At 45.0% G+C, this 15,060-nt stretch overlaps 2 protein-coding genes across 2 annotated transcripts in view; one reads left to right on the top strand and one right to left on the bottom strand.

Moving 5' to 3' along the window:
• LOC135708680 (uncharacterized protein K02A2.6-like) overlaps nt 1-6,995 on the top strand; it is a 45,217-nt gene extending 38,222 nt beyond the window's left edge. The window contains exons 2-5 of the mRNA XM_065230781.1: nt 2,313-3,792; nt 3,886-6,507; nt 6,553-6,792; nt 6,843-6,995. Coding sequence (XP_065086853.1) covers nt 2,313-3,792; nt 3,886-6,507; nt 6,553-6,792; nt 6,843-6,995 — 4,495 coding nt within the window. The remainder of the gene's footprint in view (nt 1-2,312; nt 3,793-3,885; nt 6,508-6,552; nt 6,793-6,842) is intronic.
• The window catches only part of Csgalnact (Chondroitin sulfate N-acetylgalactosaminyltransferase), a 288,310-nt gene that overhangs the window by 241,704 nt on the left and 31,546 nt on the right, over nt 1-15,060 (bottom strand). The gene's annotated exons all lie outside the window — the stretch shown is intronic.

Raw genomic sequence — 15,060 nt, 5'->3', positions numbered from 1 at the left:
TACAAGCTCCTTTGATATTGCGAGACTATTCGCTACGTGCAAAAATCAAGCTGAGAGTTGACTCGACACAAAAATGATTCCGTTGCGCATCGTTTTCTTAGAAAGAGAAAGTATAGTTTGTTATCTCTTTTTACTTTTCACCGATGGCAGACATGAAGTGACTGCTGCCAGCCGTTATGGAAGATTCGGTTACGTTCGGGGAAAGCAAAAATCATTAAACTCAATATCACCACAATTTGGTGAGATTTGCAGATGGTGAGTTTTGTTAGCTTGATATTCCGAGCTGCAATATCACAGCTTGCAAAATCAACCGCAGTTGTTTGCTTGTTGAATTTTGTCTACGAAAATCAAGCGGACATTGGCGAGATTTGATTTTTTTGATATTTTCTCAACACTGATAGACAGTATACCTAGGTCTAGCCCAGTCGGGCTTGCCCAGGTGCGGTTACAAAGCAAGACCATGCTGGAGCTGGCTGATTTCGATTCCCGGTCCGGTCTAGGAATTTTCCGGGTTGGTAAATTTGTTGACTTCCCTGGGCATAGAGTATAATTATACTTGCCACACAATTATGCATAAGCACGATTGACCGCTCACGGTTGCTACTCTGTTATTGCCAGATCAGCTGTATTTACACAGAGAACCATAGGACGATGCTTGAGCCGTACCGGCCGCGCCCGAACACAGGTCAAAAAATGAATGGGTAGGAATGTGTTGACGTGACACTCGCTTTGATGGATGCTGAGAAATCCTCTGCACTTCCACGAGGAATCACTGGGATGTTGGGTAAGAGGGTTAGGTTTGCAGCAGGGCTCGTTTTGGTAAACGATAAACTAAATTGATGTCCTAACGTGAAGGAGCTTGGGATTGAATCTAGGATGTTCTGCTCAGTAAGCGAGCTCCATTTTGATCATCGAGTTGATGCTATTACCATGCAGTCATTTTAATAAATAACGCAATTGACGAATCATGAATGTGGATGGGGCTGAGATTGGACTCATGATGTTCTGCTCAGTAAGCAAAAACGATCGCTCTGAGGCCACCGAGCCTCTCAAATCACATCATTCCTTTACTCGAGCTGTTGTAACCATTCAAACCCGGCAAAATACACTACAAACAAGCGATTTGACCCTAAATCTCTTTAATATGAAAACCCCTGGGACTGAATTCTTCTGCTCAGTAAGCAAGCCATTGCAACCAACGATCTTTCAAATCCTAAATCTAAAAGCTACGAAAAAGCACTAAGACCTTAATTAAGTTCCACTTTTACACGACGTTCAATGCTTCGATTTGCTCTTTACGCATTGTTCAGGCTATCGTGCCTCTTACAGCCTGTGTGGGCTGAATATGCCATAGTGTAATATGGGCTGAAGTTGGGTCCCCCGACCATATGGCTCGATGAGATTGTGTGTGTGTGTGCGAACTCTACACAGTCAGCCACGCACTACGACGATTGCCATGACACGGGGCTTTCCACATCCAGAACCCGAAGAGGTAAGACGTGTCTCCGGCAACAGCGCGCTGGGTGATTCCTGAGTGGCAAATGGATCTTCACATTGGCTATATCCTGCCAGGTTTTTCTAATTCGTACAACAAAAATTTGGAACCTGTCTTTTGGAAAATAGTTCGAACACATTGAAACATGCACAAGCTACAAGGAATCACCCAGCGGCAAAGAAAAAGTTATATAGTGAAATTCGAGGTTATGTTTGGCACGTGTTCTCTAGAGTCCGGATTCAGGGAAAGGAAAGTCGGCGGAATAGCACGTCCACTACACGAATAAGACGATTTTGAGAACTACCAAATGCCTGTGTGAGTCGCGGAACCACAATCGATCGAGTAAAGTGAGTCAAAATCAGAACAAATCGTGTTGGAACCGCTAACCTAAAAGCGAGTCGAAACCGCTGAAAAGAAAGCGAGTCTGAATCACAAAATCGTGTTGGAACCGTTGAGTTAAAAGCGAATCGAAACCGCTGAATAAAGCGAGTCGGAATCACTAACGCCTGTGAAAAAAGCGAGTCGGAGCCGCAGCACAAAAATCGTATCGAAACCGCTAATCGAAAAGCGAGTCTTTACCGCTGAAAAAAAATGAAAAAGAGCGCTTCGGAATCGCTAACCGAAAAGCAAACCAAAACCAATGAAAGGAAAGCGAGTAAATAATGTCCGTAGCGGAATAGGACGTCCACGACCGAAACCCGAAATACTGATTCTAAGAACAGTCAAACCATTAACCTCGGTCTCGAAATTAAAGGAAGCACTTTCTTTTTTTTTGGCAAAATCTTGACATGCGTACGCATCTCATTGTCTCTTACAGATACTGCGTAGCAAACTTCAAAGTCAACACCGATCCAAGCAGTAGGATTGAAGAAATGGCATGCAAGAAGCGATATATCCTAACGGCGGATTCTGCCGAAACAGACGGTAGCAACATCGAGCTTGCCTGTTTCGAGGAAGTACGCTCTGACGAAACTGGAACTGAAACCCATTCTGACGACAACAAACCGGATGAAGACGACGCGTCTGGTTCTAGCTCCGCCGACGAGGACGTTGATTCCGATCAAAGTTCTACCGACGATGAAAGCGAAGACGAGGCTCCCAAGCGTGACTCTAGCAATCATGAAAGCCGCCCAACCTCGGAGTCAGATTGTCATGCGCCGGACTTGCGAGGTAACAAGAAGCCCAACTCACCCACGCAGGAGAACACGGAAGGTCACCGGAAGGTCAACACCGTCGCTAGCACCAGCTCGGCCGCGAAAGACGACGACCGCGACCGTATGGACCGCATGGAAAGAGCTTTGATCGGATTAACTACACTAGTAACGCGGATGGAGTCATCAATCCAACCATCGTCTCCACGCCAACCCGAAACGACCTGGAATTTTCCACGCCCTTCAACCAGCACCGGAGCAACACCGCTAACAATCCGATGGGACAATATAAAACCGTTCCCGAGCGGCGTCCCTGCCAATAGGCTGTGGGAAGAGTGGAACAGGTATATCAATACCTTTGAGATCGCGGCCACGCTGAGTAACGCGAATGACCCCGCCACGAGGACTAATCTGTTGTATCTCTCCATGGGACCGGACTTACAAGAGATCGTTAGTGCCGGCAAACTGTGTCCGGCAAACCTGGATGACGTAAACTGCTTCAAGGCCTTCGTTGAGAACATAACGAATTACTTCCGCGGAATAACGGACATGGCAGCCGAAAATGAGGCGTTTATCCGCATGACGCAAGGTAAAGATGAGACCGCGGTTGCCTTCCACGCCCGCCTCATGTGTAAGGCAAGGTTGTGCAATTTCAAGCTCGATGAGCAAGAACGCATGGTGCAAGCTCAGCTGCTACGCGGTTTGAGGAACAAGGAGATAGTCAAGATGGCTAGACGATACGGACATGCACCAAACATCATCGTCCAGGCAGCAACCCGCGACGAAGCTTACGAAGCGGAAACTGTTCCGCCCGCGGAGGAAAATGTGTTCCAGGTAAGCGACCGAAACGCCCCGAACCACGGACGCAACAGGAAGCCCGACAGGAAGCGTAAAAGTTTGAAGGAACGGGATGACGAACCATCCATGAAACGTCGGCAACAAGACCAAGACCAGCGATGCGAGAAATGCAATTTGACTTACCACAGGAAGGGTGTTTGCCCAGCGCTACGGAAGAATTGTAACTACTGTCGTAAACGCGGCCACTTTGAGGTGGCCTGCCAGAACAAGAGAGTACGTGCTGTCCGATTCAAGCGAGATGATCCGGAGAACGACCTGTCCGAAGATGACGAAATGGAAGACCGGAAGGTACAGAAGAATTGAATCGATTTTAGATTACGATATTGAATTAAACGAATGATATCTTTGCCAAATCGTACCTTTTTCTTTTCCCTTTTTTAGTGCGTTAACGCTCTCTCGTTGGAGGACTCTTTGATTAGTTGTAGTTTGGAGTCATCGAGTCCAATCTGTTTCTTAATCGATTCCGGCGCTGACGTCAATATTGTCGGTGGGCAGGATTGGGAGCATCTGAAGCGAGAATTTGACTCAGGCAAAGCAAAACTCAAGATGGTTGAACTACCCAAAGGGGGAATACACGCTTATGGCTCTAAAGATTCAATGGTTGTGGAATGCTCTTTCCAAGCAAAGATTACTGTAACGGCTGCTACTAAGCCATCTGTTACTGCTACATTTCACGTCATACGCAAGGGAAATAGGTCGCTTTTAGGCCGATCGACGGCCAGTGACCTGCGGTTACTGCAGGTTGGTACAGCTGTCAACAATTGCGAAGCCTTGAGCGACGAGGGTGAGTTTCCGAAAATGCCCGGAGTCACGGTCAAGTTCAGCGTGAACAAAGCGATCGCCCCAGTGAAAAATGCGTATTATAACGTACCCGCCGCATACAGGGAGGCAGCAAGACAAAGGCTGAGTGAAATGGAGAAACGCGGCATAATCGAAAAGGTAACTGCAGCACCCAACTGGATCAGCGGAATGTCAGCTGTCCCGAAAGGGAAGACCGATTTCAGATTGGTGGTGAACATGAGGGCACCGAATAGAGCCATCAATCGAGAATATTTCCGGCTCCCTCTTATTGAGGAGATGAAGATCAAGCTCCATGGAGCACGATACTTCTCGAAACTAGATCTGAGTAACGCGTTTCACCATCTTGAGCTGTCGAAGGAATCGAGGGACCTTACAACCTTTCTGACCGAAGAAGGGATGTACAGATTTACCCGCCTCATGTTCGGAGTCAACTGCGCTCCCGAAGTGTTCCAGCGCGAGATGACGCGTATATTGAAGGACGCAGGGAATGTAATCGTGTACATCGACGACGTACTAATATTCGCGCAGACACTAGAGGAGCTCCGACGGTCCGTTGCTAAGGTTTTAAATATCTTGAGGGAAAATAACTTGACCCTGAACACAGCAAAATGCGAGTTCGACCAAACTAGGATCAAATTCCTGGGGCACGAGCTGGATGCTGATGGGTTCCACATAGATGAGGACAAGATCAGCAGCGTACGGAACTTCAGAGAACCGGCAACACTCTCAGAGCTTAGAAGCTTCCTGGGGTTGGCTTCGTTCGTCAGCCCATACCTGAAGAACTTCGCGAACAATTCAAGTCCTCTGTGGGCCGCGACAACTTCGAAAACGTGGACTTGGGGACAGAAAGAAAAAGAAGCATTCAACCTAATCAAACAGCAGATCGTAGAAAATACAATAGCACTAGGCTATTTTTCCGAGAAAGACAGAACAGTGCTATATACCGACGCATCACCGGTGGCTTTGGGCGCCGTGTTAGTCCAAGAGAGCGACGGACACGCACCAAGAATAATAAGCTTTGCGTCGAAAGCCCTCACTGCTACCGAGAGGAAATACGCCCAAAATCAACGTGAGGCACTCGGCGCGGTTTGGGCCGTCGAACACTTTTCGTTCTTCCTCCTCGGGAGAAGTTTCACTCTGCGCACGGACGCACAAGGTGTGGCGTTCATCTTGAATCGCAATCGGGAAGAATCCAAGCGGGCGCTTACCCGCGCCGATGGTTGGGCGCTTCGGTTGAGCCCGTACAATTATGCTGTGGAATACGTACGGGGTCGAGACAATATTGCCGACTCCTCATCAAGGCTGTACTGTGGTGATGATGCCCCTTTCGACGAGGATTCCAGTCCATGGCAGGTCGCTTGTCTGGAGGCAAACTGCGTTGAATTTCTAACCGAACATGACATCAGAATCGCTACCGCAGCAGATGATAAACTCCAAAAAGTGTTGAATGCTCTGGACACCGGTAAATGGTCTACTGATCTGCGAAGGTATAAAGCTGTGGAAAACGATCTGAGCATACACGATGGCATCCTCATTAAGACGGGTTGCGCTGTCATACCGAAATCCCTCCGGACGAAGGCCCTTCAGGTTGCGCATGAAGGCCATCCGGCAGCGCCTAAAATGAAGAACATAATAAGACAGCGTGTCTGGTGGCCCGAAATCTCAAAAGACGTTCAGAAGTGGGTTGAAGGTTGCAGGACGTGTGCCATTAACGGGAAACCTGAAAAACCAACCCCGATGGAACGGATTTTTATGCCCAAGACCGTTTGGGAAACGATAGCCCTCGATTTCAACGGTCCCTACGCAAAGTTTGGGGGGATTTCGATCCTCGTAATCGTCGATTACCGGTCTAGGTACATCTTCGCCAAACCGGTAAAGTCCACCAACTATGAGTCCGTTAGGAAAGTACTTGATGGCGTGTTCGAAAGAGAAGGATACCCTAAATGCATCAAGACCGATAATGGGCCACCGTTTAGCAGCGAGGATTATAAAACTTTCTGCAGGAAACGGGGAATTCACACGGTTTATTCTACTCCCCTATTCCCGCAGCAAAATGGGCTGGTGGAATCATGTATGAAAGTGGTTAACAAAGCGATGGTTGCGGCATCCTCCGATAACACAAATTTCACCGAAGAGCTGCGTCAAGCCGTTAATGCGCACAACGCAGCCTCGCACAGCGTTACGAAAGTGCCACCGGAGGAAGTAATGCTTGGCCGTAAAGTTAAACGCGGTCTTCCTCTTTTACAGCACGCAAAAGCATCATTCGACGAGGACCTTCTCGAGAAAACCGACCGAGAATCGAAGCTATCGGGTAAGCGGCGCGAAGATGCCCGACGTGGCGCACGGAAGTGCAAGGTAAAACCCGGAGACACAGTTATCGTCGAACGACACACACGCGCTAAAGGAGACTCGCGGTTTGCCCCCAAACGATACACAGTAATTCAAGAAAGGAACGGTAGCCTTACGCTGAATGATGATGACGGACAGGTACTCAAACGGCATGTCTCTCAAACTAAGAGAGTGTCCTCTTGGCGCAGCAACAAACCAGCAGACACCACTCAATCTCGGCCAATCCCAACGAAACCGCTAGTGACAACGAGCACGGATACGATGCGGACATTGAAGGCACCAGAGGCTACACGAACAGCACGGGAAAGGAAGGCTCCATCTCATCTGAGCGATTATGTTAGATTGATCGATAGTAACACCACCAGATAATCTGTTGATCCGCCTACAATTAAATTAAATCATCTACCTAAAATACACTTTTTCCTTCATAACTAATTTCAACCATTTTTGATATGGAAACAAATCTGGCTCGTTTAATTTTGAAACTTACGTCGAATAAACAAAATCCTCCCCACTCACTTACGCGACCAACGCGAGTTGTTTTGTTTTGGAAAATTTGACAGTTTGCAAATAAAAGGGAATCTAGGCTACCCAGTGTAAAATTTCTGGGTGCGCTGCGTCTATGAGGTGAATGAGCTGGTGTGGCAATCGAATAGAGATGTGGTGCGGTGAAATAAATTCTACTAACTTTTATTTCTTCTTTCATGAACTGTGTGTTGCGCAAAAAAAAACTTCTCGCTCTCCTACCGCCGTTTTCGCTGTAGAAGCGCGAGAAATTACGAAGAAACGAGCAATATTTATTTTACTGTGAGAGTATGAGCCATATGAGGCTTTGAATTTCTAGTATTATATACAAGTCATCTGAATTTTGGAAAGTACTGTTATTGGTTTTGCTTAAAAAAATCTAGAGTACCGAAATCTTGAAAAAAAAATAACTTTGAAAGGTACATAAAAAAAAAAGAAGAGAAAGAGATTGCATTCTCATTTTATTCTGAGAAAGGGGGATGTGTGGGCTGAATATGCCATAGTGTAATATGGGCTGAAGTTGGGTCCCCCGACCATATGGCTCGATGAGATTGTGTGTGTGTGTGCGAACTCTACACAGTCAGCCACGCACTACGACGATTGCCATGACACGGGGCTTTCCACATCCAGAACCCGAAGAGGTAAGACGTGTCTCCGGCAACAGCGCGCTGGGTGATTCCTGAGTGGCAAATGGATCTTCACACAGCCTTACATCATAACAAGCTATGATCGAGGTAACGATTGTTAAGGTCCTGATTAAACATATTAAAATGAAAGTACGTTCTCAATAATGTATCGCAAACTTGATCAAACGTGTACTCTATTTTTCTAAACATTCCAAAAAGTTCCGTTCAAGATCAAACAGGTTCAATTTTCTACAATATTGTGTACTTGCCACACAATTATGCTAATGCTTAAATGGTACAGGCATCGAAAGCTCTCAATTAACAACTGTGGAAGTGCATCTAGAACACTAAGTTGAAAGCACTCAATAAGATAATATGCCATAGGCAATAAGCTTGAAATGCGAAGAAGACCAAGCTAGGTCTAGCGAAGTTACCCCAGTATCCTCATTCATCGTAGTAGTCTGGAGTGCACTGGTTTATGATCTCCAAGCAATAAATGACTGGTTCGATTGATTGGTTCGAAAACTATTACGTCTTTGCCACCCCTCTAGGTCTATACGAATGAGCTGTCATTATCCTGCAACCTTGTGCCAAACAAAATTGATGTACAAGTAATACATTCAGTACGCTTATCGCTCTTTGCCGCAATATGGCTTTGAAGAATTGGTTACGTTTCGGAAAAGCTATCCAACTATTATGCATAACTGAAACTCATTCACAATTAACAGAAATCTTATTCCATTCAGCTTACTAACCACCCGCCCGGGTACATCTTATCCCGATAATGATACCCGATAATGAAAGCTTTCTCCTGCCTTCCCCGTGAACAAACAAACCCCGAACACGCAATACGAAAGTTTTCAGTTCTCGTTAATGTCGAAATTCGACCCACTCTTCGGGAATCAGATCTCCAACGAAAGAGCCTTATGCCGGTCCCAAAGCCCCTGATTACAACAAGTCTTAGCCCAAAAACCAATTTCTCCTCCAATTAGTTTCCATTTCAACCGACAACTTCGAAAGCTCCTCAACCCCTCAACTTGGTTCCCCGTGAACAGTTTCCTCATTTGGCTTCGTGCAGCTCACAAATATAATTACAACTTTCCAGGACGGAGAAAAGGGATTACTGTTCGATGCTGCTCTGCACCTTCCGCCAGTAGCACCCCGCCAAGCTGAGAACAAGGATTGAAACATCCTTTGCCAAAATTAACGCTCTTGTAGCTCAATGTAGCTCTATCCACTTCAGAAAACAAACTATCGGAAAAGTTCTCACGTGACATTGATTTTCGCTTTCGTCTTTCGCCGGCACTAACCTATACCTATAGGCCCCCTCTGCCTCGTTGTTGGTTCAAAGCCTATTTTCGCTCTGAACCGGAAAATTCAACTTCATTGGAGTGCCGCAGTGCGCCGTAAACTGTTTTTGCTCCCGCCATGTCGTTTCACCCACTGCACGTTCATAGCCCATTGGAAGGTGGGGGGGTTTTCAGAATATAGGTAGGTGGTGCACTTTTTGTTAGATCTAGGCAGTAGTGTATGTCAATGTTTGCTTTCGAATAAAACGCCGTCATCATTTGATGTGCAAAGGTGAAGGTTAGTTTGCTTTCCGCACTCAGCCAGATAGGTATCACTAGATTCGCGAAAATATTGTTGCAGTGAAATCCACTTTCGTCTACCTTATGCTATGTTCAGACTACGGAGCTATAACATGTTGCTGATAATTATTATAGCACCCTTGTAACATGTTACAGCTCTGCAGTCCGAACAAGGCATTAGGGACTAGATGTCAACCAGTAAGACTTTGTTTCAGATTTTGTTTTATAATATACCATCGTGATTCAATTATTTTATAGCTGTTTTGTTAATCACTTTAGTCTACTAAAATTCACAAATCTGGATTCCTTTTTGATTGGGTCGTATGTAACATGTTTGTCAATTAGAGGAACGAATGTGTTTTATCAGGCAATCGAATCACGGGTTATCATTTCCGGTTTCACTTCGACACTAATCACGCGTAGGTATAATTTTAATAGTATATAATAATTGTTTTTATAATTGGTTTATTTGCAATACACAAAATCAAGGAAAAATAGCTTTATTCGATATCGCGTTTAGGTACACTTTTATATTATAGCTGTTGGTGACCGGCTAAACTTCTGAACTATAGGCTCAAAGAACAAAAATGATAAAGGGAAAAGGCACTGCCGAACAGTTGATAACAACGCAAAAAAGATTAACAATACTGCACAAAAGTGCGTTTCATTGCCATCGATTTTCTTGCTTGTAGTTGGATTCTATTTCAAAATTCAAATTAATTCTAATCTAATCTAAAACTAATGATAGCAGGCCACCTGAAATGGAGGCCACTAGTATCTAAGCTACAATACTCAAATTCAATATTTCTTATCTCTTCTTCATGTTATTCAACTCACAGCCTCTTAGATGAGTCCTTTGCGTTGTCATCGGCATTGTGGGATGAATTCCCCTGCATATCTCGATCCTCCTTATCCGTCATAGGTAACGGACACGTCACGTCACGGTTTGCGTCAGCGTCGTACCGGTTGATGTGCGCACTGATACCACACGTGTTACGCCGTCTAGTCCAGGGTGCAACTCCAAGATTTACACTAGTGGCCAGCACACTGGTGGCAACGGGTTGTCTTGCAGAATCATCACTTTATTTATTTATTTATTTATTTATTTGTAATTCATCTGACATATATGGTCTAAATGAATATGAGAATACATTTTCAAAACAGCTACAAAATTGACAAACTAGTAATTCTATTTTTAAAAACGACCAGAAGTTTCGCCGAACTCAAAGAGATTCTCCACCACCGGAAAAGCTCGAATCATCGACGATATTGGTTCATTATATCCAAACAAAGTACGGTGAAATCTGTCCTGTAGTAGTGACCGCTGCCGAAGAGGACGTTGAGCAGCACGGAAGTCCAACATAGAAAGTAGCCGGGGAGAATCGACTTCACCATTTAGCAACTTCGCCACGAATGTCGCCTGTTGTAGTCTTCGCCTTCTTTCAAGGGTGTCCATGCCCAACAGTCTACATCAATCGGGATAGACAGGGAGGTTCAACGAATCGCGCCAAGGTATGAATCGTCGCTGGACACGTTCAATCCTTAAGGTCCAGGAAACATCATTTGGAGCCCAAACAACAGAAGCGGTTTAGAGAATTGGCCGTACCAGCGCGCAATACAAGGATTTCAAGCAATATGGATCCGTAAAATCCTTTGCAATTTTCGAAATAAAGCCCAACTGTCGATTCGACTTGGCAATTATCGAAGTGTAGTGAGAATTGAACGTCAGTTTTGGATCCAGCGCACCTGAATGGCGAGGAGAACGTAGGCACGGGAGACCAGCGCAATGGAGGAAACGACTACGTCAGTGCAGCAGAAGACAGAACTGATCCAACTCCCACGCTGAGGGAAGTTAAGGACTCCATTCAGCAGCTCAAAAACAACAAAGCAGCTGGTAAGGATGGTATCGCAGCCGAACTCATCAAGATGGGCCCAGAAAAGTTGGCCACCTGCCTGCACCGGATGATAGTCAAGATCTGGGAAACAGAACAGCTACCGGAGGAGTGGAAGGAGGGGGTAATCTGCCCCATTCACAAGAAAGGCGACCATTTGGAATGTGAGAACTTCAGAGCGATCACCATTTTGAATGCCGCCTACAAAGTGCTATCCCAGATCATCTTCCGTCGTCTATCACCTAAAATGACCGAGTTCGTGGGAAGTTATCAAGTCGGCTTCATTGACGGCCGATCGACAACGGACGCATCATTTGTTCATCGACTTTAAGGCGGCATACGACAGTATCGACCGCACAGAGATATGGAAAATCATGGACGAGAACGGCTTTCCTGGGAAGCTGATCAGACTGATCAAAGCAACGATGGACGGTGTGCAAAACAGCGTAAGGGTTTCGGGTGAACTATCCAGTTCATTCGAATCTAGCCAGGGACTGCGACAAGGTGACGGACTCTCATGCCTACTCTTCAACATTGCTATAGAAGGTGTAATGCGACGAGCCGGACTCAACAGCCGGGGTACGATTTTCACGAAATCCGGTAAATTTGTGTGCTTTGCGGACGACATGGACATTATCGCAAGAACATTTGGAACGGTGGCAGAACTATACACCCGCCTGTTACACGAAGCAGCAAAGGTCGGACTGGTGGTGAGTGCGTCAAAAACAAAATACATGCTAGTAGGCGGAACCGAATATGACAGGATTCGTCTAGGAAGTAATGTCACGATAGACGGGGATACTTTCAAGGTAGTGGAGGAATTCGTTTACCTTGGATCCTTACTGACGGCTGACAACAATGTGAGTCGTGAAATACAAAAGCGCATCATCAGTGGAAGTCGTGCCTACTACGGGCTCCAGAAGAAACTACGGTCAACAAAGATTCACCCCCGCACCAAATGTACCATGTACAGAACGCTAATAAGACCGGTGGTCCTCTATTGACACGAGACATAGACTATGCTCGAGGAGTACCTGCAAGCACTCGGAGTTTTCGAGCGACGTGTGCTAAGGAGTGGCGTGTGAGTGGCGACGAAGAATGAATCACGAGCTTGCTGCACTCTACGGTGAACTCAGCATTCAGAAGGTGGCCAAAGCCGGAAGGAAGTGGTGGGCAGGGCATGTTGCAAGAATGCCGGACAACAACCCTGCAAAGCTGGTGTTCGCTACTGATCCGGTTGGCACAAGAAGGCGTGGAGCGCAGAGAGCACGATGGGCGGAACAGGTAGAGCGTGATCTAGCGAGCATTGGGCATGACCGAGGAAGGAGAGCGGCAGCCGCAAACCGAGTATTGTGGCGTACTATTGTTGATTTTGTCTTATCTTAAATGTGATGTTGAACAAATAAATGTATGTATGTACAACTCCGAGATCCGTAATCACTTCAACTCGTTTAAGTGAAGTACCCTTGATGCGATAATCGAACAATATCGGTTGTTTTGAACGATGAAAGGTCATAACAGAGCACTTCGGTACGCTTATAATTAACTTGTTCCGATGGCACCAGTCAGAAAATAGGTCTAGAAGATGTTGCAAACGGTGGCAATCTTCAGTTGAGCGAATAACTAAATATATTTTCAGGTCATCGGCGTAGATGATCACGCAGTCCAAGCCTATTTTCGAAGCAACGTCGTTGAAAAACAGTGTGAACAATAATGGTCTCAAGTTGCTTCCTTGGGAAACACCGGATGTAATGCAGAAGGTCGAAGAAACACAGGAGTCAAATTTCTTTCTTCTTCAAAATCACTTGGCCGACCTTGAGATTAACTTGACGCTGGTTACTAGTAAGCTGCCGCTTCAGCTCATTAAGGTACTCTGTCTGCCAGTGAACCAAAACTGCTTCTGTTGGATGACTTGGTACCTGTTTCTCAGTCGTTTTACCGGAACGTCCTTCAAATCCGGATGGGGGAGGGCCAGAAGTGGTGATCCAATCATAAAATGGTTTGGAGTGATGGCTTCGAAGTCGTTAGGGTCCTCTGACAACGGTGCTAATGGCCTTGAGTTCACGTGTGTTGCCTAACTGACGAACTAGATGTTTAATCTAGGATTGGGCGATCTAAGATCAATCTTTGGAAAATCGATATTTTTCATCACGATTTCCGATTTTTCGAAACGATTCTTTGTCCACGAAAAGATCGAAAAATTCAATCTTTTCGATCTTCAATTTTTTTTAAGTATATTTACATCGAAAAAACGATTTACTCTCACCACAGACTGCGTAGTAAATTTAACGAACATAACGTCAACATCAGCATCGCTCCTTACAATAACGTCCCTATTTGTGTTTTCGATATTTACGAATACAACAACATTTGAAGGTTTGTTCTACCTCCCTCCTGTGCTCATTGCTCCTTAGGGGCTGTTCATAAACTACGTAGACAAGTTAGAGGGGAATTGGAATTATCCACGGCCCATACAAATTTAAAAAAATGGTATGAATAATTGTCAAGAGGGTCAAGAATCCAAAAAAAGTGTCTACGTAGTTAATGAACAGCCCCTTACCGTCATGACAAAATTTCATTAAATATTATTAAGGAAATAATTTCTTGATGTACCAACGTAAACGTAAAAATCAAAAGATCAATCGATCAAAGATCGATTCTTTGGTACCGATTTAATCAGTGGATCGGTTCTAGAGCCAAATATAAGATCGATCCGTCAAGATCGATCTTTCTCTGAAGATCGCCCAATCTTAGTTTATTCGCCACCTTCACAGTGGCCTCCCATAGAGGTTTTCACGTCTGTTTGTATTGGTAGGATATATGAGAGCGTGTTAATGAATATCCGAGGAAAATACATAGCAAATCGATGTCAAACTCATTTTGACAGATCTACTTTCATACGTTTTTTTAAGTTAGCCAGAGGAAAATAATAAACAACCTTATAGTACGTTCAGACTACAGAGTTATAACATGTTATAGCGCTATCTTGATGGTGGTTTCTGTGTTGCAATTATTTGACAACCGTTATAACATGTTATAACTCTCCAGTCTGAACAAGGCATTACACGGCGTTTCTCCCGGTAGTGTGCGTACGTTAAACGTCACTAATCTCTATAGACCACCGAAGTTTAGGGCACGAGGTGGAACCATGTTCCATCGTATTCATTCAGTTGCAAGGATGGTAGCAATTCGAGTAGTTTCGTTTGTATTGGAGAGCATTTGGTAAAGGGCATGCAGATCATTTTTTGTGCCGTCAAAATTCATGGAATTAACCACTTCATTCGAGCAGATAAAATGACATGTGATGAACTAGCCTACGGCTAAAAATCACAAAAATAAAGAAAAAAAAAAAAAAGATAAAATGACGTTTACTACCACTCGAACTTTGAAATGAAACATTATTTTGAGATTTTTTCTTCTAGAACCTCGAGAAAAGTAGCCAACATTTGTGCGTTTCATAAAAACATAGTAATTAGTTGGTCCAGTTTTGTGAAATCGCTGGTAGAAAGTCACGCCAAAACTGCTTGACAAAGTGGTCAATTATCTGAATAGGTAGGCTTGCCTCGTCTAGCCACGAAGTGTTAAAGAGCAGACAGAAACGAAGGTGTGGATAAATCTCCCACCAAATCAATATGTACAACGTTTGTACTGAAGCAGACAAATATGGCGATATAAGCTTTGGTAGGAGCAGTCTTGCGGTTGGCGGACTTAACAAACACAGAACAACAATTCTGACAAGAGGTAGTTGCCAGGGGAACCCTATCCCTGTCAATT

Source organism: Ochlerotatus camptorhynchus, unplaced genomic scaffold (assembly GCF_037179485.1).
Source record: "Ochlerotatus camptorhynchus isolate MF236.1 unplaced genomic scaffold, CSIRO-AGI_Acam_v1.1 ptg000330l, whole genome shotgun sequence".
Classification (NCBI taxonomy): domain Eukaryota; kingdom Metazoa; phylum Arthropoda; class Insecta; order Diptera; family Culicidae; genus Ochlerotatus; species Ochlerotatus camptorhynchus.
The sequence above is the reverse complement of the archived record's forward strand: the minus strand, read 5'-3'. Positions and strand labels throughout refer to the sequence as shown.